This window comes from Neomonachus schauinslandi, chromosome 11 (genome assembly GCF_002201575.2).
Source record: "Neomonachus schauinslandi chromosome 11, ASM220157v2, whole genome shotgun sequence".
In the NCBI taxonomy this organism is placed as follows: Eukaryota; Metazoa; Chordata; class Mammalia; order Carnivora; family Phocidae; genus Neomonachus; species Neomonachus schauinslandi.
In genome coordinates, this window is record NC_058413.1 from 24,504,646 (window position 1) to 24,530,861 (window position 26,216).

At 50.9% G+C, this 26,216-nt stretch overlaps 1 protein-coding gene across 1 annotated transcript; it reads right to left on the reverse strand.

Moving 5' to 3' along the window:
* Positions 1-231: 231 nt before the first annotated feature.
* Positions 232-2,060, reverse strand: FJX1 (four-jointed box kinase 1). Its single transcript, XM_021684746.1, has one exon. The coding sequence runs from the start codon at positions 2,058-2,060 to the stop codon at positions 753-755; it is 1,308 nt and encodes a 435-aa protein (XP_021540421.1). The 3' UTR covers positions 232-752.
* Positions 2,061-26,216: the final 24,156 nt, after the last annotated feature.

Sequence of the window (26,216 nt, forward strand, 5' to 3'; positions counted from 1 at the left end):
TGGTCGGAGGGGAGGGGGGAGGAAGAAGAAATTCATTACTTGACTCTGCATACGGCCGGTCCTGCATTTGTAGCCTTTAGGCCAAAAAGACATGTGGTAAGGAACAAGTCAGACAAATTGTCAGGGTCTGGAGGACCCCCCCCGCCCCCCCGTTCTGAAGGTCCTGCTCTCTTTGTCCTATCGGGAGCCTGCCTCTCCCCCCCCCACCCCCACCCCCGCTCCTAACAGTGATCTCACCGTGAGCGGTGCTGGAACAAAGGCAGAACACAGGAAGGGGGCTCCACCAGCCAATGTCACAGCCCTGCTCCGGGGCCACCAGCGCGGCGTTTGGAGGGAAATGCACGATTAGCTCAACGGCTCAAATAGAAGTTTTCCTTTTTCGGAAAGGGGAATGAGGGGGTCAGGGAATGGGATGCATCTCCCACGGAGACGGCCAGCCGGGGGCCAGACTCCGGCCGCCAGTTTCTTCGGATCCAAACTCCGTGCGGATGCAGGGCAGAATCCTTTTATAGGCTGGGCGGAGGGGCTGTTACACTTCTCGCCCCGGTGAGTTCGTCCTCCCCGAACTTTGAAAGGAAACAGCGCGAGGCTGAGAGAAAGGGGCAGGTGGGTGAAGCCGTGAAGTTTCAGCCTCCATTCCGCTGGGGCCGCTGGCTGGGCGTTGGCCGGTCCCAGGCGGTGGCCGAGGCGACGGCCCTTCCCCCATCATCCACTCCCCAGCCAGGGGTCTCTCCCTCTTCTTCCGGGGGACGCTAAGTCCCCGGTCGGCGGCCGTACTTGGCCTTACAGTGCAAAATGTGCTTGGCGAGGAAGTCGAGGCGGCGCTGCAGCAGCTGAGCGTGGGGGTCGGCGAGCGCGGCCAGCTCCGGGAAGCGAGGCTCGTGGTGCCGGTAGAGGCGCAGCAGCCGGGCGGCCGCGTCCTGGCCGCGGTGCAGCTCCAGGACGCGCCGCGCTGTCCGCTCGCGGAACACGCACACCGACTGCAGCAGCGGCTCGTTATATTTGTCCCACATGCCCGCCACCCGGTAGCCGTGCACCAAGCCCGCCTCGTTGTCCAGAAAGACCAGCGCCCCGCCGGGGCCGCGGTGCAGGTTGCTGGTGGCGCGCTGCATGACGCGCGGGTCCCACTGCAGGCTGAAGAGGTTGCTGACGAGCCGGTCGAAGTTGGCCGTCAGATAGTCGAAAAGGATCAAGTCGGTCCACTGCACCAGGTCCACCAGCTCCGCCTGGCTGCGGTTGGCCAGCTCGCCCCCGGCGGCACGCAGGGGCCGCAGCTGGCCGTCCTCGGAGCGCCAGGGCGCGGGCACCACCACGTCCGTGAGGTTGGGCAGCCAGCGCGTCAGGCTCACCACGCTGCCCTCCGTCCAGTGAGCCTCACGAAGCTCCTCCTGCACCTGCGCCCACTGAGCGCCGCGAGCCTCCACCCGGGCCAGTGCCAGCGGCGGCACGTGGCGCTGGAGGCCCAGCAGGCGCGCCAGGTAGTAGGACAGGGCCTCGCCCTGTATCTGCTCGGGGTTGATGCCGTAGCGCACGCAGGCGCGGGTGCCGTCGGAGAAGCGGGCCAGCCGGTTGGAGCTGCGCCCGCAGCCGCCGCGCTCCAGGGCCACCACCCGGGCGCCGCGCACCGCCTCCAGCCACGCCGCCGCCTGCGACTCCGAGAAGCCGCGGGGCACCTGCTCCTCCAGGCCGCGGCTCCAGAAGACGCCCCCGTGCACCGCGGCGCGCCCCTCGGGCCCGGGCCGCCCGGCTGGCACGTGCCGACCGCGCTCGCCCGGGGGCCTCCGGGCCGGGCGGTCCGCGCCGGCCGCCAAGGTGAGCAGCGCCCGGAAAGTTTTCAGGGAGCCGCCGCGGGCGTCCCGCGCCAGGGGCGGGGGCAGGGGGAAGCGAGGCGCGGGCCCCGGGCCGCCGCTCCGGGCCGGGCGCCGGGGGAGTCGGTCTTCGGGCGGCTGGGTGCGCGGCGGCAGGAGCCCGCCCCACAGCGCCAGTAGCGAGCCCAGCGCCAGCAGCCAGAGCCCCGCGGCGGCGGCGGCGGCGGCGGCGTCCCGCATCCTCCTGCCCATGCTCCACCCCCGGCCGTGCCGGGGCCGCCGCCGCTTCAAGCCGAGCCCGGGCGCCCCGGTCCCGGCGGCGAAGCGGGCCCGGCAGCGTGCTGGCTCCGGGGCTCCGGGCGCTTCAGCCCCATCGCGGCCGCGGGGCTCTGCCCGGCGCTGGGAACTCGCCGCGCCGCCGCTTCCTAGCTGCTTTTGTATTTCGCCGTGAGACCCTCGGGCGGGCGCGATTCACAGGCGCCCGGACCACGTGGGAGCGAGGGGGATCCCCCTCCCCCTCCGCCGCCGCCGCTCCCCGCCCCTTCCCCTTAAAGCGGCGATGGCTCCTTCCAAGCGGGAGAGGCGGCCCCACTTCGGTTGGGCCTGGTGGAAGCCGGGCTAGCGGCGCCCGCGCGGGGGCGTCGGAGGGGGCGGTGCCGAGCCCGAGCGGCGCGGGAGCGGGAGGGACGCGGCTCTGGCCCCGGCGGGGGTCGGAGTGGTCGCCCGGTCCCCTGCGCCGGGGCAGCGCCTGGCCTCCTGCAAAGTTCCGAATGACCCCTGCCGCGCTGCGGGCGCCGCCAGGCGCGGGTTGGGGCGGGTCCCTTCGGCTCGTCGCTTTCCGACGGTGTGATTCACCCTGCCTTATGTAAATCCACGGGAAGCTCTCCGAGCCACAGAGACTGTGACTCCAGCCGGGTTAGAGACAACTTTGAACCGGCACCCCCTGTTCGAGCGCGCCTACCACCGCCGGTCACTGCGGGCGTGTGCGCTTTGAGGTTGGTCGTTGCGTCTTTCCCGAGGGACTCACGGGGAATTAAACCTCGCTGTGCAAGTAATAGGACACCTAGGCTAGCTCCCAGCCGTTCGTTTATCCGTTCATCGAAGCTTGGTCTCAGGGCAGTAAAACCCACAGAATCTCCCCGTGCTCCTGGAGCTTACGTTCCAGGGAGAGGTTCAGGTTGCTATGAGAACATTGTAACCCAGGATCTGACCTAGTGCAGGAGGGAGAGGTGTCAGAGATTCTCTCTCCAAAGAAATGATGTAATTTTGCCCAGGAGGAAACTGAGGCGGAAAAGGCTTGCTCAATACGGCGGACTTAGCCAGTGCACAAACTAAATAAAATTCAAACTCGGACCGTCTGGCAGCACGCCACCTGATTTTCCCTCCATCAGGAAAGCTCGTTATTTTTTATCAAGTTGCCAGCATTTTCATTTTTTTTTTAACTCACTGTCATTTAGCCACTTGATTCTCCAAATGTGATTTTCAATTCAAATGAAAAAAAAATCCCGATATTACATTTGACTTGCTGGTTTAATGGTTTCAGGGAAAAACAAATGGTTGGGGGGCGGAGGGTGGTGGGGAGGGTGAAGGGGGAAAAAAACCCCAAAACAATGACAAAAGAAACCGCACTGTCTTCCAGCCACCTCTGGGTTCAAGCCACCAAGAAGGCTCTTGGGCAAGAATTGGCTTCCCCCCTTCCCTCTCTGCAGGAGTGTGTCCCAGATCCAAACCAAGATTCCCAGGTAAGACGCAAGATTGGGGGTGGGGGTGGACTCCACCTCCTGGAAGCAGGAGTTAGAAACCTGTTTTTTTACATGTGTTTCTTTTCTTTTTATCCCCCATCAGGTGCACATGGGGGTTTTCAACTTTATTAGCTCATCAGCTGGCACCGATTATATTTTATTCTCCAAAGAATGAATGTTTAGAGTTATAGGGCAGACACCCTAATGTTTGTGGCTGAACAGAGGCATCAAAAGACCACATCTGGAGCCTTCTAGAGCTGACCCTGTATACCCTCAAGTGTTTCCATATTGGCTGAAGTGCGGAGTCTTTGTTGAATCTGTTCCACACCACGCAGCTGTATCATGCCTTTTTTATACATCTTGTCTGATGCTGCGGTCACTATGGCTCCCATATGTAGGCATCAAAACATAGTAATTCATTAAAAGGTACTGTTCCTGCTCTGTGTAAGCTCCTCACCCTCTATGTTAACCTAGAGGGCAGGGACTAATATTTCTTAACCTTTTATTTCTCTTACCACTTAACATAGTGTATTACACTAAATAGGTGCTCAATAAATTGAATTTGATTTTTTTATCTTTTGGTTTAACTTCTGAGAATCTTTTTTTTTAATGCAGTGCTTTTAGCTTGGGTAAACCGTAAGCAAGATTGCCACCTTGTGGGCATAAGTGGAATATCATCTAATTAGAGAAATGTGTATACATATTTAAGAGGATGATTCGTTATTTCAGCCAAATTCTGAGCATACGGTGACAGCCACAGCTGGTGACATGTCCTAGGTGCTATGGGGAAAGCCAAAGTAGTTGGTGTCTCTGTCTCTGAATTACAACGGATAGTTCATTGTCATTGTCTGAGGAGTCCCTCAGACTCCTCAGTGGCATGTATTGATTTGAAAAAAACCAACTTACTACTGAAAGATACAGAATAAGAACTTTCATTTTAGGGACACCTGGGTGGCTCAGTCGGTTAAGCGCCTGCCTTCAGCTCAGGTCATGATCCCAGGGTCCTGGGATTGAGTCCTGTATCAGGCTCCTTGCTCAGCGGGGAGTCTGCTTCTCCCTCTGCCTGCCGCTCCCCCTGCTTGTGCTCTCTCTCTCTCTCAATCTCTCTCTTTCTGACAAATAAATAAATAAAAATCTTAAAAAAAACTTTCATTTTAAAAGGAAAAAAATATCGGCGAAGGCTCGGCATAATGTAGGAAGAGGAAGCAGGTGACTTTCATTTTAGGAGGGCTGGCGTCAAACACAGATACTCCAAATCCCAGAATCTTTCCATCATGTTCCTGGTATTGATGAAGAAATTGGGTCTTAAAGAAGTTGGCTAAGATCTTACCTCTTGGAAGAGGGCTTGACCTTATCTTAGCCCTTTGCCTGCAGCCACAGGACCCAATGCACCATGTACCACGATGGGAAGCCCTAATAGTAGCTTGAGCAAGTGCACCGAAATACAGAAAAGCACCAAAGGACTAAAACCAAATAAAAATTAAAAAACAAACCCCAAGTGGAATGCCATTTTAAAGTAGTATTTGATTATTTTAGACAGCGTTAAAATATTGAACACGCTCGTCTGGTTTACCTGTAAGATGACAATGTTCCCACTTGCCTTAGCCTCCCAGCCTGGGGACGCTCCCCTCCTCCACTCATGGCCAAGCCCTGCGGTTCCTTGGGAGAGCACCGTTCATCACAATGTGCAACCCCTGGCCCTCCTGCCCTTCTGGCAGTTGCTTGGGGATGAGGGAAGGTGCTGCTCATCTGTCCCTACCTAGGAACCTGTTTTCACCTCGAAAACTTTCTAAACATGCCTCAGAGCTTCTCCCTGAGCCTCGACTTCCAATTGCTTCAAATTTTTCCATAGTCCCGCTGGAAGAATGATCTGGCTCATTTAACAGTACCTCCTGGGAAAGGGGGGCAGGTGGCATTGAGCACTGGGAGCAGGGCAGGAGGCTCGGAGTTGGAACATGTCCCAAGTCTGACATTTCCACATTCTGGCTGTTTCCTTTCTGGCCGGTTGTTTCCCTTCTATGAGTTTGGGTTTCCACATCTGAGAAATGAGGATAATAAATCCTGTCTACCTCACGCAGTTGTTAGGAAGTGCTAGCGAGACATTAATAAGCGCTACAATGCTGGCGGCAAACACTAAGTGCTTATGATGGGCTTGGCACAGGGCTTTGTCTGCTTCATCTGGCACGCACATGTTTCCAACAAATAGGAATGTGCCCACTTTGCAGATGGGAACACTGAGGCTTAGCCAGTGACAGGCCCGCAGTCGTATAGCAAGTAAATGGCCAGGCTGAGATTCCAGAATGATGGAGGACAAACCCTTGGCAAAAAAAAAAAAAAAAAAAAAATACTGGGAAAATGTCAGATATAAAAAATTATTGCATTTAATCAAAGTAGGCTTAACTCATTAAATTTTGCTTTGAAATGTTCTCAAAGGTTGCTACTAATGAAACGGTTAAGAGAACGGACCCTCAAGCCAAATTGTCTGGGTTTAAAACTTCCCAGGTGTGTAACCTTGAATAAGTTACTTGGCCTCTGTGTGCCTCAGCGTACTCATTTGGAAAATGCAGTTATAACAGTCTTATTGGTGTTACTAACACTGACCATAACAATTATGTAACATCTGATGATTAATACTAATTAATAGTAACAAGCCTTGTAGCTTATTGTGAGGATTAAATTAGTTCCTCTATTTTTTTAAAAAAGATTTTTATTTATTTGACAGAGAGAGATATAGCGAGAGAGGGAACACAAGCAGGGGGAGTGGGAGAGGGAGAAGCAGGCTTCCTGCCGAGCAGGGAGCCCCACGTGGGGCTCGATCCCAAGACCCTGGGATCATGACCTGAGCCGAAGGCAGACGCTTAACAACTGAGCCACCCAGGTGCCCCAATTAGTCCCTATATTTACAGTGCTTAAAAGACTAAGAGTTCATGCTTACAGTATTTGTGTAATTCTGTGCGTGAGATGGCCAGCTCTGTGACCCCGGGCAGCTTTCTAACTTCTCTGGGCCATAGTTGTATTATTTGGGTCTCTCTCCTCCCCACTCTTTGTCCCCCTAGGGTATATTATTTTCCTGCTTGAGGATCATTTTCCTTTTCTTGGTATGTCTCTATTAGATTATGAGCTCAAGAATTGCTTAACTGATCCTGTCCTCACGTTCTTGGCTGTCAGAGGCAGGTATATACACACGTTGTTCCAGGTAAATCCTACTGTATAGTTAGAAGGAGGTCAGGAAATGTGATAGTCTTTGCAACTCGTCTGCCTGCCTGAATGAGTCCCACTTTTAAGAAAACACTGTATTTCACTGTGTTTCTGGAAAGAAAGTCAGGGTTGACATAAACGTGTAATTTATGGTGAGACTAACATTTTTATGAACCTCTTTATTCCACATAGCTCTCTTTTGACCTGCTTTTGAAAAATGTTCCTATAGCCACTGGTGTTAGAAGCAAGAATCTAAAGGTTAGGGCATTGGTGAATTAATTTAGTAAATTTGAAAGCCATTGCTGACACGCATCTCAGTCACGTAGCATCATGCTCGAGTTACAGGGTGTGGTGGTAAAAATTCTGGGCTTGGCACTTAGGGACAGGAGTTTTCTTTCTCTGCTATAATTTAGTTCAACTGCCATTTTTTGTTCATATGTGGAAGGCCAAGAACTGGGCAGTAAGTGACGGGGCATCTGCTTTTCTCTCATCCTTAACGCCGTCAGGAGCTTTGGTTGCCTATCTTCTCTTCAGCCTCCTCTTCCCTTCCTTCTTTCTGGCAGCTCTTCATCCTCCTTCCTGCACCTGGTGCTGGAAGCGAGGCTGGACCCTGATTGGGCGAAGCCAGTCGTGGTGCTTTCAGTCCTCTTGCCCATGTTAGGTTTAAGCATAAGCTTATGACACTGTTCTGGCCAGTGAGACCTGGAGTCCCCAGGGAGGTTTCTGGAAAAGATATGGCCCCTTTTCTCCATGGTTCAGATCCAGATTTGAGGGCTTGGACTTGGGTTAGTCACCGCATAACTACAAGGGGAGCTAAGTGGACACATTGACGGTGGCAGAGCAGAAAGATGGAAGGAGGAGCCTGGGTCCTTGGTAATGGCGCCAAGCCCTCAAATTAATCAACTCTGAAGCACCCTTCCTCCGGACTTGCCATGTGGTTGAACGCACTCTGAGCTGGGGTTTTGGTGTGCAGCCAAAAGACTCCTAAATGCTGTCCCTCTCACAGAGGAGCTTACACACCAGAGCAGGGACGAACCCATAAGTAGATCTCTCCCATCACAAGGGTGCTCCTGGGCAGGCGGCATGGTGATGCCTTTAGGGACATGTGCCGTGCAGCCCGGCCAAGTCTTGCACTTACTAGCTGTGTCATCTTGGGAAAGTCACTTAACCTCTCTGGGCCTGTTAGCTCATCTGAAAAGTGGAGGCAATGACTGTACCTGCCTCATAACGTGATTGTGTGGTTGAAACGCACATGTAAGCCTTTAGTAAGTGCTCCAGCTATTACGGAAACATACACTACGTGAGAGCGTGGAGGAGGGAGCAGCAAATTACACCAGGGAAAGCCAGGAAGGCTTCACCAAGGATGCAGATGTGAAGCTGAGTCTTGAAGGGCAAGGGCGGGGGGTGGGGTGTGCGGTTTTCAGGTCAGGCTTTGGGGGAGAAGGGCATTCATACGAACAGAGGGAACCACAGGGGACTCAGCAGCCATGAGCCCATGGGCAGATTACCGTATCTTTCAGGAGCTCCATTTCCTCAACCTTAAAAGCACTTGAGTAGGTGGGATTAGCTTAATCCGCTTTGGATATAAGAAACAATTCGCAGGCCCCCTCCCTAGATTGAGAAGCACCAGGTTAGGGATTCTCCACGGCCCAACTATGGCTGTCTGCACCCAGCCTGAAGACATTCACTCAACAAACATTTTCCATGAAAGAAGGTGCTGCTGGCTGGCTTTGTTGCTTTCTTTGTTCGTCACCACCACCCAGAGCTTTATCCAGCATGCAATTAACCATGCTGCTCGGGCTCCGCTTCCTTGGGCCCCTGCACATCTCATCAGTCAGATAGAGGCTGAAGCTTAATTAAGCTTGTAAAGCTTGCTGATTTTCTCAGATGAAAGGTGGCCCATAAGCACCAGGTTTTGTTTTGGTGGCTTCTGCCAGGAGTTATTATAAATAGGGCTTTGTGCACAGTGGCTGAGCTCTTAGGTTGATAATGTGTCTAGACCAATCGAGGCTTCCGAGAGCGGAGATATTATCATAATGGTTCCATCATAGGCGGTGGGTGTTAATGGAATGCGCCGTGGAAAAAAAAGAAAGAAAAAGAAAAACATAGTGCAGGCAGCGAAGCCGGGATAGAGGAGGCTGCCAGTGAGGTCTTGCCTGCTCCTGGGATCGCCATCATAATCATTAGCTATATTAGCCTTGGAGTTATTCTTCTGTGGTCTCTTCGAGACCAGACTCAAACTCCCAATAAAAAATGGATGCTTTAACTCCAAATGAAAATATATTCCTTCGCTGCTTTTTAAAATCCATTTACAGGGCGCCTGGGTGGCTCAGTTGGTTAAGCGACTGCCTTCGGCTCAGGTCATGATCCTGGAGTCCCGGGATCGAGTCCCGCATCGGGCTCCCTGCTCGGCGGGGAGTCTGCTTCTCCCTCTCCCACTCCCTGCTTGTGTTCCCTCTCTCGCTGTGTCTTTCTCTGTCAAATAAATAAATAAAATCTTAAAAAAAAAAAAATCCATTTACATTGAAATGATGGCCAGCAGGTAAGTAATTCATAAGTGGGGGCTCACTGCAGTGCAGACCGCAGTGTCAGCAGAAGGGTGAGCAGCCTGAGTGGGAGATGGAGGGACTTGCAGCCCCGGGAAAAGTCATCGCCGTGGGACTGAAAAGGGGCTGGAAGGGGTAACTAACAGGCGCTCTCTGGTGGCTGGTGGGGATCAGTGAACGGAGATGTAGCTTCACATTTCAACAGTGAGATGAGGGGAAGCCAGCTACACGTTCTTCAGCAACGCAGCCCCTGGTTGGGAATGTGCCAGCCTCGTGGGCCCCGGCTGGCATTGCCTAAAGCCAGTTTTCTGCATCCCATAGGCGGACGATCGATAACGTCCGGGGTGATGGCAGTCGAGATGACGAGGATACAGCTGTAGTGTCACCCTCTTGTTGGTTGAACCTGCCCCGCTCTTTCGAAGTTCAGTTCATCTCTATCCAGATTCCTATCCTGCAGTTTGGGAGGGTGCAGAGACTCTCCATTTCTGAGGGTCCCTGGGGCTTTGTCCCTCAAGCTTGTCCTTCTGCATCTGCTTCCTGCTTCTCTGTTTGTTGCCTTGACTCCAGCACACATTAACACGGCTGCGAAGTTCAGTGTCTTAATCCCTCCCCCTCCACCAAATGCACTTGGACCAAAGGTACGAGTTTAGTGACTTTGCTGAAGATCTGTGGGGCTCCCCAAACTGGGGGTGGAGGGTGTCACATCGAGCTGTCCTTCCCCTCCTGTCTCTCCTCCTGTACCCTTTGTGGAGAAACAGGCAGATTTCCCCCGAGTTTCATGTAACTCAGGGCCACTCCTGCCGTTCAGCCTTGCTCAGGACCTCAGGTTCCAGACTGTCAAGATGTCTCTCATGATCAAACTGGGAAAGGGATTCTGGTGGACACAACATCTCCAGGGTACTTCCTACGTGTAAGGCAGGGTGCTGAGAGCTTTCTGTGCACTTAAGCTGTAAGACCCACCCCATCCTGTCCCGGAGTTGTTATTCCTCCATTTCATTGATGGGAAAACTGGCGCATTGTGACAAGTAACACTTGGCTCAGGAGACTTCTGCTAAGTGGCAGAAGACGAATTCCAACCCTGGTCTGCCAAGAGAGCAAAGTTGTATTCCCTACAATGGCCCATGGCCTCCTGGGACTGAGAAGAACCCCGGAGAGTTAGCAAAGGGGCCTCTTACTAGGAACTCGTCTCTTCTTTGGCACTGACACATTGCCTTTCTCCAAGCATGTCTGAAACAGGTGCTCATTTATAGCTCTCTTTGGCTGCATGATGGAGCCCATCTACTGGGAGATGGTGCAGGCTGGTAAGTTCCATGCAGTTGATATTGTATCCGGTGGGGTAAGAAAGGCTAGAAAAAAAGTGGGTTGACCTAATAGTCCCGCAGACCATACCATTGCTGTCTCAGGACCAGAATAGCCTGAGCATTGCACGCAAGAATGCCGACTGTAATTTCTTCTCTGGTTTCTCCCCCCCACCCCCAAGAGCCAACTCTGAGACTGCCACAGGGAAGCAGGCAGGTGCTCTGTGGGGCTGGGCATGTTTGTTACACAGCAGACAACTGAGACGTGCTCTTGAATATCTCTGGTTCCTTTTCATTTCAACTGAGGGGAAAAGGAAGCAAGAAACCTCAGAGGCCATTCCTTGCCTGCCTGAGTTTAAAGAATGGCTGCATTTTAGGGACAGTATGGGCCTAAGGAATAACAGGGGAAAGGCTGAGGATTAATGATGGTGATATATTTATATAGCTTCTTGCAGTTTTGCTGAGTGCTCTCCCATGCCAGTCTGGTGGATTTTTACGACAGCCTGTGAGGGAGGGGTAGGGGGCAGGTGTGGGTGACTGTTCTTCTTTGATGGAGGAGAAAGTTGAGCTACAGAGGGTTGTGTAACGAACACAAGGTAAACAACGAGTTCCTGGCATACCTGGAACTTGAGCACACTTTACCTGACTTCCACATCAGAGCTTTCCCATGGTGGTCCCTCTTTGCTCGGTTCTGTTCACCTCTGCAGACTCTGTCACTATCCTGGTTTTCCACATGGTTACACGTTCATGTTATATGTATGTTACAATGTCCATTAAAACTCCAGTAAGGAGGGCAGAAGGAAGAACCCAAAGAGCTAGAATATTTAAAAGTTCCTCTCCTGTTAAGCAGTGCTTTCTATTTCTCCTGCTGGCATCTGTGACAGAAAGGAGGAGGGAAAGAAAATCAGAAGGATTGGGGGAAAAGAGAGGGATTATTTTGAAATCTTTTCCTTTGCTTGCCTGTTTCTGTTGGTTAAATAACCAGAGGGTAAATAAGGGCTTTAACCAAAGGGAGTCAGAGAGGGAAAGTGGGGGTAATCCACTGGGTTATTTTCTAAATGACTTTTTTGAGGTGGGGAGGGAAATCATAAAAGAACCCAGAATTGGCAAAGAAGAAATAGTAAGAAACAAAAAGCTTTCTCTTGGTCCTCTGCTCCCATGTATGATACCCTTGCTTGCACAGGGCAAAACCAAGCCAACAGGCTAAAAGAGGGTCCTTGACCTTGCCATGTTTTCCCACCGAGAGGGTCATTTAGTGAGGGATGCTGACAGCTCTGCATGCCCCTTAGGATCAGTGAGGGACTGGACTACATAGAAGTCCTCCCGCCTTGGTTTTCTCATTTGTAAAATGGGATGTTAATGCTTCCCTCATGGGGGTACTGTGAGAATTAAATGAGATTATGGGAGTAGGTAAAACAGAGTAGGTGAAAAGTCCAGATACGGTTTCTGGCACATCGTAGGCATTCAGTTGGTATTATAAAACACACACCCAGCCTTGTAGAGACATGTCTGGGAGGATACATATAAACTGTCCATAGTCTTACTCCTCAAGACATGCGTGTGCTTGGGGTGGGGGGAGGGAGCTACTTTGACTTTTTACTGTATACATTTTTACTTTACCTGTCCTGGAGTACTTGGAGGAAGCATGGTGCATAAGTATTGATGGGTGTGTATGGAGGGTCAAGTTAAAAGTTAGGATCAGATAGAGAAGAATACAGAATAGGACATCTCGGTACTCCCTGTCTTTGTGTGATTGTAAAATGTGTACCTGCTACACTTGAATCAATTGAGGGGCTGGGTGGCAAGCAACGGAAACTGGCTAAGTCAAGAAGCTAAAGTGGGATTTGGTGGAAGGACGTTGGAATAGGTCACCGATGGAAGAACTGAGGATTGGAAATCACCAGAGCTAAGGAGCCCTGGCTAGATAAGCAGGAGGACCTTCTCCCAGAGATGCAGGTGTAAGATGTCTCAGCCCCCAGCGCTGCCCGTTCAAGCTCTTTCAGTCCAGGGACAGCGAACCTGATTGGTCCGGTTTGGAACAAACCTTTCCCCATTGGCTCATCCAGCTTCTACCACGTGACAGGGCAGGTAGTCTCTAAGGGAGCACTTATGGGCTGGACCATCTTCCACTCATCACTTCTGTGTTTGACTTTTGACAAATTATCACCTTCATTACTTTTTTTTTTTTTTAAGATTTTTTATTCATTCGAGAGAGTGAGAGCAAGAGGGGGGCGGGGAGGAGCAGAGGGAGAGGGGGAGGCAGACTCCGCACGGAGCGCGGAGCAGGAACAAGGGCTCCATCCCAGGATCCTGAGACCATGACCTGCGCTGAAACTGAGAGTCCTGTGCTTAACTGACTGAGCCACCCAGGTATGCTTACTTTTCAAATAATAATGAGAAAACTCTAACAATTAATTAGGTAGAGTTATGCTGTACAGTCTCAACAGGATGTATTTTAGGCACCTTTTATGAGGAGCCAATAAAAATCAAAACCAAGCAGCATCATTTGTCACTCACGTGCCTACTGACACATCACGGGTGACACATCTGCGTTGGGTCTTAATAAACGTTGATTGTGGTGGCAAACCCACCCACACAACAACAACAGCACTTGTCTTTTTGACTCCCACAGTTAGCAGATCCAACATTTCCATAAATTTGTGTAGCAATGCCTCTCAGATCAAAAGGGGGTTTGAGACCTTTATTATTAGGGTAAAGAAAAGGAATAGGATATCTGTGATCGTTCTATCAGTAGCTGTTATTTTATGGTGGTTGGAAGGCGGGATATGTGAAACACATGGAAGGTACGCAGGATATATTCCGTGTGTGTATGAGAGAGAGACAGACAGACGGAGAGACGGAGAGATGGAGAGAGGGAGAGAGAGAGAGCATTTTATTACCCTAGGGCAGGATGATTCAGCCAGTGTTGTATAAGGCGAGCTCAGACCCAGACTGCATTTTCTATGCTGACCGTCTGTGTTTCCCAGGAAAGCGGCGGCCAGCCAGGGCCCGGGAGCTTTAGGAAAAAGTGAGAAGCAGGGAGGACAGCCAGTCCAGGAGGGGCTGGAGAAATGCTCTGTGTTCTTGTAATGCCTCCTGGCAACAGCAGCACCACAGGGGCCTGGCTTGGCTGCCTCCCCTCCTGTTAGCCCTGTAAGCGTCCTTCCCAGTGTCAGTAAATCCTCTCCCCGGCCACCCACCTGTTCCTTGTGACTTTTTTTTTCTTCCTAGGGGTGGGTATTGTTGGGGGGAGACCATCAGAAACTACTAATTTGGAGGCAGAAGCCTCGTCTTCAAAAACCACAGGTGACCAAGAACGGGTCCCATTTACCGCGTCTGGCTACGTGCCCAGCAACTCCCATATCCTCACAAACCCTTTTTGGTGGGGTTTTTTTTTTAACCCCTCTTGATAAACGAGAAAACCAGGGTTCAGAGAGCTTCAGTGTACCCCTCAAGTGGGCCCAGTTCTTAAACGGTAGAGCCAGATTGAAACCTCGGCCGGCGTGTCACCAGGTCACTGGGACCTCCCACGTTCTCCACGTTGGAAAGCCAGCTCAGAAGGACCCCAGACCCAGCAGCTCTACCGCCCATCACTGGGGGCTCTGGGACGACTTGCAGAACCGAAAGCAGTCTCAGCCTTAACTACAACAGATTGGGAATTCTGATACAAGGTCTTCTCCCCAAGCCAGCACTGTCAGAACACAATTTTAAGCCAAACCTTGGAGGCTGCTTTTTCGGGGGATGGTTGGGAGACCAAGGCTCCATGAACTGCCAGGAGCTCCTACCCGGCCGTGAGAGCCCTTTGAAGAGCCCTCTTTCTGAGACCCCCACCCCCTCCAATTGGAAGTCTTTTGTCCCTGTGTGCAGCTTCAGATGCTCGGTGTTCTAACCTCTAAAGTTGCTGGAACAGGACCATTAGACTGAATAGTTTTATTGGAATTAAAAATATTGTGGGGCGCCTGGGTGGCTCAGTCGGTTAAGCGACTGCCTTCGGCTCAGGTCATGATCCCGGAGTCCCGGGATCGAGTCCCGCATCGGGCTCCCTGCTCAGCGGGGAGTCTGCTTCTCCCTCTGACCCTCCCCCATCTCATGCTCTCTCTCTCATTCTCTCTGTCTGAAATAAATAAATAAAATCTTAAAAAAAAAAATAAACTGAATTAAAAAAAAAATATTGTGAATTTTGTGCTAAATGCCTCTGGCCATAACTAGAATAGAAATGACATTGCTTCAGATGCTACCGTGCACTAATTAAACCAGCAGAGAATGAAACAACAGAAATACAAGAGCAACAAAGATGGGAGCTGTGGGCTTCAGAACACTCCCCCAGCAGGGCCGTTGAATTTAAATTTCCATTACTTCGAGTGAATATGGCCCCTAAAGAATCACATAGGGATGGTTTTTTATGTGATTTCAGGGCAAGTCCCTCCTGCAGTGTAGTCACGTTAGTAAAGCTATACTGTGCTTGGTTGGGGGGCATAAAAGTGTAAAATACAGGTATACCTAGGAAAGAGTCCAGGAGGATACATACCTGTTACCAGCAGTAACCTTGGGGAAAGGGAATTTGAATAGAAAGAGAACTTTCCTCTTTTTCTTTTAAAAATGTTCTTATATATTCCTGGTGTGCTTAAATTCCTTATATTCAGCATGCAATTTTGAGGAGACTGGAATGACCAAGGGAATGCTGTAGAGTAAATGATTCATACTTCATGGCACTAGATTGTCAAAAGATAGATTACATGGGTGACCATTAAGAAGCTGCTCTGGTGGGCCGGGAACGAAGATGGGAAGGGTCTGAGCTTGGTCCGTAGCAGTAGAGATGGAAAGGAAGGGGGGAGGGGCTTGTGCGTCATTAAGAGCCGGGAGCCAGGGTGGGATAATCAATTTTCTGTGGCAATTTGAATGGGCTAAGGGGTGCCCAGAGAGCTGGTGAGACCTTATTTTTAGGTGTGTCTGTGAGGGTGTTTCTAGAAGAGACTAGCATTTGAATCTGGGGACGGAGAAGATCCCCCTCAGCAATGTGGGTGGGTGAGCTTCCTTTTGCTTGAACTGACTAGAGAATGTTGATCAGCTTAGGCTGTCTGAGTCAACCACAGTTATAAGGGTGGTGGTGGTGTCAGCCCACTTTTCTGCCACCTGTAGGACCTCTGCACAATGGGGGAGGGGTGGGAGGGATATTAGGGAGCTGTCAGGTTCAAGTTTGGGAGGATGGAGCAGGAGTGGTCTGTGTTTGTGGTGGACGGTGTTGAGAGAGGAAAATGGCAAAAGGAGGGGTGGTGGATTTCCCAAATTGAGAAGCAGGACAGTAAGTGTGAACTCTGCTCAGGATGGAGGGTTGGGTCTACTCTAGAACAGCACCTCTGAGGTTATGGCTGGGGGACTGTGGCGGAGAATGATTACGAGGTGCTGGGAAGACTGCACATGAAGAACCAAGGTCACTGGGGCTAAACAAGGGGCCTCCAGGGCTTTGCTCGGCTCTGAGGGCGTGAGCCAGCCAGGGAGATGGGTGCCTCTTTCAGCAGTTCTGTTGGTGCGAGCAGGGAGCCGGTGAACGGAGCCCAGGACAGCATGGAGGCCCGTGGGCCCGGAGCAGCTCTGTGACCCTGAACGCATTCATTTACATAGAGCACTCGGAGTGCCCTGCGTGGAGGGCCTGCCCGATCACTGTCAGAAGTGGTCTTATTTTTAATTGAGGCAGTTACGAAATATAGCAGCAATGGAAACAGGAGACTGAGTGATTCAGGACTGCTTCCTGCTTGGAAGGGATGGTTTGGTGAACGTCCTTTCCGGACTTGATAACCCTGGGGAGGAGAAGCCTCAAAAGTGTGATGACTGGGATTCCTTCCAATCTGGTGAAAGGGAGCTTGAGCAGGATTCTGTGTATTTGAGAAACTAAGGCTTATGGCATTGTGTCTCGCAAGCATGGAGCAGGGGATGCATACGGAACTGTAAAATGATACGCACACATACTTGACGTGCCTGATCTCATTCGAGCCTCACTACACCCTCCAAGGCAGGCATGACCGAGGAGAAGAAGCTCAGCTTGGAGGTATTCAGTCCATGGCCCGAGGTCCAGAGCTAGAATATGCTCCATCTGGTCTTTGAGCCCAGCCTCCACATGCTCTCCCCACCGCCCTGGCCCCCTGGCCTCACCATGTTATCACATCTGCATGAGACATTTGGAACTGCTGCATAGCCCTTTCTACCAATCTGAGGACAAGGCCAAGATGGCAGAGCCAAGATAGAACCTGGGTCCTTGATGGTGGGGTGAGTCACGAAATGGCCCATCCTAGGAGCTACCAGCAGCCAGAAACTGCTAGTTGCCTTTCCAGTGTCCACTCTATTTTGCCTCCTTAGCAACAGAAACTCTACTGATGGATGTAGCAATGTACACAGATATAAAACCACATTTTCCAGACTCCTGTGTCAATGCAGGTAGCTAATGAAAGTGTTAAGTGGCCCTTTGCTTCACCCCTCTTTATCTTCCTACTTCCTGGAATGTGGACATGATGGTTAGAGTGGTGACAGCCATTCTGTGACCATGAAGCTAACTTGGGGATGGAAGCCACGTGCTAAAGATGGCCGGGTGGAGAGTGTGAGTCCTTTGCTGACTGTGGAGCTGCCATACCAGCTTTTGGCTGTTTATCTCCGGGCTTCTCTGATTTGAGAGGAATATAAATCTCTATTGTGTTTAAGCCACTGCTATTTGTATTTTATATGCAGCCGAATCTAATCCCAACTGAGAAACCTATTTCTGAATTTCCTATTGGGTGAGAATGACATTCCTTAATGTCTAAACTATTTGGAGTCGGCTTTTCTTTTACGTGCCATCGAAAGCATCCTAATTGTTTTCTCTTCAAAACCCATACTCTTTTTTTTATTTTATTATGTTGTATTAGTCACCACACAGTACATCATTAGTTTTGATGAAGTGTTCCATGTTCCAAAGTGTTCATTGTTTGTGTATAAAACCCAGTGCTCCATTCAGTACGTGCCCTCTTTAATACCCATCACCGGGCTAACCCATCCTCCCACCCCCCTCCCCTCTAGAACCCTCAGTTTGTTTCTCGGAGTCCGTAGTCTCTCATGGTTCGTCTCCCCCTCCAATTTCCCCCCCTTCATTTTTCCCCTCCTTCTCCTAATGTCCTCCATGCTATTCCTTATGTTCCACAAATAAATGAAACCATATGATAATTGACTTTCTCTGCTTGACTTATTTCACTTAGCATAATCTCCTCCAGTCCCATCCATGTCGATGCAAAAGTTGGGTATTCATCCTTTCTGATGGCTGAGTAATATTCCATTGTATATATGGACCACATCTTCTTTATCCATTCATCCGTTGAAGGGCATCTCAGCTCTTTTCCACAGTTTGGCTATTGCGGACATTGCTGCTATGAACATTGGGGTGCATATGGCCCTTCTTTTCACCACCTCTGTGTCTTTGGGGTAAATGCCAAGTAGTGCAATTGCTGGGTCATAGGGTAGCTCTATTTTTAAATTTTTGAGGAACCTCCACACTGTTTTCCAAAGTGGCTGTACCAACTTGCATTCCCACCAACAGTGTAAGAGGGTTCCCCTTTCTCCACAACCTCTCCAACATGTGTTGTTTCTTGCCTTGTCAATTTTTGCCATTCTAACTGGTGTAACAATGTGTAAACCCATACCGTTCACATCCGTCCTGGGCAGCCAGCTACAACACAGGACCGTATTCTTCCGTTCTCCCTTGCTTGCAGTGAGAGAGGGCCTCATACTGGGACCCCCATCCCGTTCTACACACCTTTCCTGCCTCTAAGCCCCATCTTTGGGCAATAAATAGCTTCCAGAAGGCCCAAATGAAAAGCAGATGTTCCAGCTAGCTGCCCCAGGGGTGGTTCACCATTGGTGGGAAGTTTGGGTGGTTGCTCTGGCACCGACCTCAGCCTGTCCAAGTAGTGAGTGCTCCCCCCGCTCCCCGCCTGAGCAGGGTGAGGCTCTGAGTTGCCTCCCGGATGCTCCCGCTTCCCCACTGCCCTTCCTCCTCACTGCCTCAGCCCGACCACGTGGTCTGCCTCCCCCACGAATCCTCAGGGACAGGAGCTTTTAATAACTGGCAGGGCAAGTATTGACTTAGGTTTTGTTTGCTTGCCACTAAGTTAGCATTTAATTAATGCAGGATTCTTGGCTTAATAGGCCGGTCATTGTGTATTATTGAAACGGCAAATTAATTATTCAAAGCTGTGCTTGAGATACACCAGAGGTGCAGCAGAGGTGGCCTCTCTCATTCCTCATTCGCAGTGAATGGTGCATTTCTGGCCATTTGGTGTGTATTTAAAGTGTAAAAGCTATCTCGTTAAATCCAAGTCTATTAAGCCTAAATGCGAGTCAGGAATTCGAAGGGGAGTGTGGGGGAGGGCTTAGGCGGTCTGTGTTAAGAGCATCCCAGGGGCACCTGGGTGGCTCAGTTGGTTGAGCGACTGTCTTCGGCTCAGGTCATGATCCTGGAGTCCCGGGATCGAGTCCCACATTGGGCTCCCTGCTCAGCGGGGAGTCTGCTTCTCCCTCTGACCCTGCTCCCTCTCATGCTCTCTCTCTATCATTCTCTCTCTCTCTCAATAAATAAATAAAAATCTTAAAAAAAAAAAAAAAGAGCATCCCAAACCACCGGCCCCATAACTCCCATCCCGCCGGGGGGATCCCGGAGCCCGCTCATAAAGCATGGCTGGATTAATAATCGTTCCTTCTTCAGGGACAGACCTACCCATCATCCTTAGCCCGAGAAGCTTTCCCTTGGATGTAAACCTGTAATGTGACGACCATAAGCACAGCCCCCATTTACAAATGCTTAGTACGTGCCAAGTGCTGCACGTCCAGGATCTCTAGTTGTCAGAGAGATCCCAGTTTACAGATGAGGAAACTGAGGTCTAGAGGGGTTAAATAGTCGGCCCAAGGTCACACATGTGTTACACAGCAGAAGTGGGATTCAGACTCGGGTGATTTGGGCTTGAATGCTCACTGTCTCTTGTTATAGAGACTCTGAGCCCTTGAACATGTATTTTTGTGTCCCACACAGGAAGGTGCTATCCCTTGCCTCTTGGCTCAGAGCCTGACTACCAGAGCTGTCTGTTTTCCCTGCCACCCTTCCCTGGGAAGGTGGCATTCCCAGAGTTTTGCTACCCCAGTTAAGCCCCAGACTTGTGCTACCTGGGCGTGCACACCTGCCTCCTCCCGTTCTTGCAGCGCCTCACTGGGCCCAAGGGGAGAGGAGGCATCCTGACCTACCTTCGTGCCTCTCACCCTTTTCCATCCCTTTGTGCAGGACTGTAGCGTTTGTCCTCAGACTTGAACGAGTAAGAACAAAATTCCCCAAGGGGCAAACACCTTCCAGTGTATGTGAGCCACTTGTCTAGAGTCTCTGTTTGGGTTTGGGTTTGCGTCTTCCCTGGCCCTGCTTTGTGAGCCCGTCCGAGCTCCTCTGAGGTGGGCCTTTGCTTTACCGCTAAGACCCTGCAGCCCACCGGGGGAGGAAACAGGAGGCACAAGCAGCTGACTGCCTGAGGACTTTATTCCAGCTCACAGCGTGGGCTGCCGAGATGTATGGGCTGACCCACCGCGTGATGTTGCCGAGCAGTGAGGATGCACGGTTCAAACCAAGGAGCTAACACGGCGTGATTCTGTGTATGTTCTACTTAAGGGACCCAAGCCATTCATTTATCTGATTGATTCATTGATTCATTGATTCATTCACCCAACACATATTTGTTGTTATTCTCCTTTGTGTTAGGTGCTGATGCAAGACATGAGGTCTCTGACCTCACATGAGATGTTCTGGAATCCCAAGCGCAGGCCAGAGGAAGGAGCACTGACCAGAGAGAGGTTTAGCAGGTGTGGATTTGAGTTCACGGGGTTGACTGTCCCGGTTTGCCTGGGACTTCCCCGGTTTGAGCCCAGAAGGTCCTGCATGCCAGAAAACTCCTCGGTATCCTTTCGGCAGGTGGTTGCCCTGGTCTGAGTGTCTGTTCTGCCATCTGCTAGTCAGTCAGTCAGTCAGTCTGGACTTCTTGAGAGCTGATTGTGTGCCAGGCATTGTTCCCTTGCCGTGAGAACAGTGGCAAACAAAACTGATTCCCGGGGCTCCGGGGCCCCCTCCCAGAAGCAAATCAGATCATTGAAGGTGCATCTGAGCACCACCAGGGAGAGAAATTGGGTACCATGATGCAGGTTGACAGCTGGTGGGAGGGGCTGTCTTAGCTTGGAAGGTCAGAGAAGGCCTCTGTGGCCAGTGACAACGAGGAGAAGCCTCCATGAAGAGAAAGAGGCAGTCATGTGAAGAAAGTAGAGGGAAGCTTTCTAAGGGCAAAGGCCCTGAGGTGGGAACATATCAGCTGAGTTTGAGGCCAGAAAGAGGCTTAGTGTGGATGGGGACAGGGGGGAGGGAGAGGGAGGGAGCAGGGGCCATATGATGGAGGGTCTGGGGCTCTGCCCTGCACATGTGCCCTGGGTGAAATCACTCTCAGAAGAAGAGTCAGATCCAGAGAGGTCAGAGAGAGCAAACATACTTCACAGGGCTCTCTTTCCCCCCACAAGCCTGATTTCTCCGTTGGATTTTCTATCCCGGGGCGAACGTCACCATTCACAGAGTTGTCCAGGCTCAGAACCTCAGCATGGCCTGGGTTCCTCCATCCCGCCCCGCCCCGCCTTGTCCCCATCGATGTAGTCTCCCAACCTTGTCAGTTCCATCTCCCACTCAGCCTCCTGCCCTCGTCCTCCTGCTCCACGTCCTCCCTGGCCCCACTCTGCTGCAGTCTCTCAGCATCCCTTATCGGCACCAGCCTTCTACTGGTCTTTGTGCCCCGAAGGTCTTCTCCATGTTGATACGCCAAGACTCCTTCTAAATGTAATCAAATCACAAGGCGTCCTTGCTGAAGCCAACAGTACTTAGCGTATTTTCTCAAGTTGCATTTCTCAGAAGTGGGCTTAGAGAAGGAAAATGGTGCGCAGGCAGTTGAGGGGGGCACGCCCTTGCTTCTGAGCTGGCAGACTCCATGAACTGATCTTCAGGGGTCAAACTAACTTTCCCTTCCTGGGATAAAACCGGCTTGGTTATGATGTATTATATGTTTTTTGTATAGTGCTGGACTCAGAGTGCTAGTGTTTTGTTAAGGATTTTTGCGTCTGTGTTTACGGTGTTCGCTTTTGCACGTATGGTATTCGCCCAACTTTGGTATGGGTGGAACGCGGGCCTTCTAAAAGGATGACAGCTTGGATTGGGGTTGGAAGTGTAGGACAAGGGACGACTGATTTTCATCTGAAGATTCTTAGCACTACCTCGTTTTTACTTATTCTGCTTTAGTAAATGAAAATAATTTTACAAAACACTAAAAAAACAGAAAACAGGATTCAAACCTAAGATTTTTCATGACTTGGCATTATTTTGGTTGTTGGAGTGGGTCTAGAGAAGGGCGTGAGGTGGGTGCGGTGGGGGTGGGTAACAGGTAAAAGGTAGGATTGGATAGACCTGGACTTGAGGCAAGGTGATCATCACCGTGCACGGAGCATCTTCTGTGTCGGGAGCTGTACTGCGTGCTTTGCATTAGCTGATTTAATCCCAGCAAGAACCTGTATCGGTGAACTATTGCTACACAGCAAACCATCCCAAAACTCAGTGCCGTAAAGCAACAACTTTATTCTGCAGTAAACGCAGTAATGCAGCAGGCCGCCTTGCCAGAAGCCAGAGAAGGAGATGGACGGATTAAAGATCCATCCACAGAACTTTTCTGCCTCCTCAGCTGTTTGCTCCTTGTAATCGAATGCTAAAGGGGTGATTAGAAAGAGAGCATGTGTACCACGTAGGCACTTGGGCTCATCTCCTCCGCTGAATGATTCAGCGCAGTAGACCAAGGATCATCTCTACAAATGTGATGGGCATTCTGCACTTTGGAGGGGGGCGGTTATTCTTTGGTTTTGCTTGGGATCTCTCACGGCACTGCAGTCATCTGCTCACGTGGCTCGACTAGGGTAAAATGGTCCCAGATGGTGACTCTCTGGTGGTCACAACACATCTGGTGATTAGCTGGGGCTGCCAGTGGGGGATCTCGGTTCTCCTCCACGTGGCCCTCCCAGCAAGATACCCTAGGTTTCTTAGACAGTGGTGGCAGTCTTCTAAGAGGGCACGCCCCAGTGTGCAAACATGCGTCAGCCTCTGTACGTGTCCCATTTGATCCCATCGGTCAAAGCAAAGCACATGGTGAAGCCTAGCATCAGTGGGGGAGGGAGAAAGGCCAGGGCATGGATACCGAGAGAGGGCATTCAGTGGGGGCATGCAGTGTAACAGTCTCCCACAGAAGGCTAGGAAGCAAGTATTTATTGTCATCCTCATTTATAGATGAGAAAACCAAGTTAAATAGCTTGCCCAAGGTCTTCACTCATGTCTGGCAAGGGTGGGGTGTAGCTGGGTCTCACACTCTCTTCTCTGTCTGACTCCCTCTGGCGCCCTGCCTTGGCATTGACTTCTTCTCTGTAGTCCATTGTCCAGTTATCCTGATTGATATGTTGAGACGCTTCTTCTCTTGTGTGCCTGTGCTCAACCATCCTCCCCAAACACACACACACACACACACACACACACACACACACCCCACACACACTCAAGAGCATTGCTAGCATGATTGGCCCATAGTGTCCCTTTGCGCACATTCCCCTAAAGGTACAACATGATACTCCCACTCTCACTTTATTTATGGGGCCTGGGGGAATGCATGCCCATGACATTCGTAGAGATGACCTTTAGTATCTTGCACCATTCAGCGGATGAGACGAGTCCACACGCCTGCCTCGTACAGATGTCCTCATAATCATCCTTCTAGCATTCCCTTACAAGAAGGAAATGGCCTAGTAGGCAGAAGAGTTCTGTACTCTTACTGTATCCATCTCCTCCTCTGGCTTCTGGCAGGGAAGTCTGCTGTGTTACTTCTCTCCCACCCCTCGCAGACTGATGGAAACAGGGGGAGTAGAGTGCTCTCCCCATCATTGCCATCAGAAGTCTTCTAGCATCTGACAGACCAAGACAGATTGCCTCTTACTCTGTGAGGCCTGTCTTGTTGACAGGGTCCAGCCTAAAGGCCCCAAGCACCACTTCAGTGTTGTTATTGGCAACATGATTGAGAGGGAAGCTGGGCCATTTGTCAACTTGGCCTTCACAGGACTATTAGAGTGAAGCAAGAGATAAAATGTATTTTGTTTTCAACAAGGTTCCATTTCTGTCCCGCATGATCAACTCCAAGATGTCATAAAAATATGGCTTCTTATTTCCCCTACTTTTAGGGTACTTTGAAATTGTTAGGAGAGGTGCAAGCAGAAAACTGAGGGTTAATCCTTTCTAAGGAGCGTGATGCTGCTCTGTGATTGTTATTTGCATTAGACGGAATCATGCCACCCCCACCCCCACCCCATAAGGATGTCCAAGTCCAAGTCCCTGGAACTGTGAATATGTTTGTTAGATGGCAAAGGGGAATCAAGGTTGCTCCTCACGTGATTTTAAAATAGGGAGAGTCTCCTGGGTTATCCTGGTGGGCCCAATGTAATCAAAAGGGTCATTCAGTGTGGTACAGGGAGGTCAAAGAGTCAGTCATTGGGAAAAACTCAACCAGCGACTGTTGCCTTTGAAGATGCAGGGGATCATAAGCCAAGAGATGTGGGCGGCCTCTAGTAGCTGGAAAACACAAGGAAAAGAGTCTTTCCTGAGGGGCGCTTGGGTGGCTCAGTCGTTAAGCGTCTGCCTCCAGCTCAGGTCATGATCCCAGGGTCCTGGAATCGAGCCCCGCATCAGGCTCCCTGCTCCTCAGGAAGCCTGCTTCTCCCTCTCCCTCTCCCCCTGCTTGTATTCCCTCTCTCGCTGTGTCTCTCTCTGTCAAATAAATAAATAAAATCTTTAAAAAATATATATAGGGACGCCTGGGTGGCTCAGTCGTTAAGCGTCTGCCTTCGGCTCAGGTCATGATCCCAGGGTCCTGGGATCGAGCCCCGCATCGGGCTCCCTGCTCCGCGGGAAGCCTGCTTCTCCCTCTCCCTCTCCCCCTGCTTGTGTTCCCTCTCTCGCTGTCTCTCTCTCTGTCAAATAAATAAATAAGTAAATAAAATCTTAAAAAAAAAAAAAAAGAATCTTCCCTGAGTATCCAGAAGGAATGCAGCCCTGCTGATATCTTGATTTTAGCCTAGCGAGACCCATTTCAGACTTCTGACCTCTAGAAATGTAGGCTAATACCTCTGTGCCATTCTAAGCCACCAAGTTTGTGTTAATCTGTTATAGCGGCAATAGGAAAGAAATACACTACTTTTCAATAGCCCCTCGTAAAGGTCAGTGTTTAAAGTGTCTCCTCGTGTTTCTGGAAGACTTCAGCATACATGGTGGGAGCAGGATTCATCACTTGTGGGAAAATTACCCCACCCATCATGTTTCCATAGAAAACCCCAGTAGAGCTGCACTACTCTTATACCAGAGAGGCTGATCTGATTGGTGAGGCTGAATTAGTAATTACTGAGCATGCTCTCTGTTCGTGCCTGAGTTTATTTGCTCGAGATTTGGTGGGCTGGCAATTGGAGCAGGACTCAGTCGAAATTGTTATTCTCTGTTCTCTGTGGTGTTACCGGGTTCGCTCATGTGCTTGTGATCGGTTAGCATCTTGATTGGGTTTTGGCTGCTCCTGGATGGTGTCATTCACAGGTTACAGTTGGAGCACGCTGGCTTTCATCCTTGGCGACAGCCAGCTGAGGCTTCCTCACTTGGCAGCTGGGTTCCAAGGCAGAGAATGCAGGGGTCTCTTCTGGTCTGGGCTCAGATGTTGCATAATGTCATTCCACTACTTTCCATTGGCCGAAGCGAGTCACAAGGGCAGCCCAGATTCAAGAGGGAATTGAGAAAGAACGTCTATTTCTTTTTTTTTTTTAATTTTTTTTTTTTTTTTAGACTTTATTTATTTGCAAGAGAGAGAATGAGAGACAGAGAGCATGAGAGGGAGGAGGGTCAGAGGGAGAAGCAGACTCCCTGCCGAGCAGGGAGCCTGATGCGGGACTCGATCTCGGGACTCCAGGATCATGACCTGAGCCGAAGGCAGATGCTTAACGACTGAGCCACCCAGGTTCCCCATGTGAAATTCTTTTTTTTTTTTTTTAAGATTTTATTTATTTATTTGAGAGAGAGAGAATGAGAGACAGAGAGCATGAGAGGGAGGAGGGTCAGAGGGAGAAGCAGACTCCCCGCCGAGCAGGGAGCTCGATGCGGGACTCGATCCTGGGACTCCAGGATCACGACCTGAGCCGAAGGCAGTCGCTTAACCGACTGAGCCACCCAGGCGCCCAGAACGTCTGTTTCTTGAGGGGAGAAGGAGTGACCTCATAGTGCAGGGGCACGTGCGTGTAGGGATGGGAGGAGGCTGCGGCCATATTTTTCAAACTCCCACACTCTCTGTGGCTGCCTTTCTCGGGCTCGATGGCCTGAAGCCGGCACACATCCTTCTTCTGCTCCTGCCTCTTCCGTGTGGTGAGCCCATGGGGGCCGGCTCTGCCCTGGAGGGGAGAGGCCTGCGGTTGTCTAGCTGCTGTGACTGTTGAAGAGACGTCTCCGTGTAATTCAGAGAGGAAGGAGTGCAA

What these genes read in the sequence shown, in the direction of transcription:
- FJX1 (XM_021684746.1), bottom strand. Translation starts at nt 2,060, where the DNA reads ATGGGCAGGAGGATGCGGGACGCCGCCGCCGCCGCCGCCGCCGCGGGG.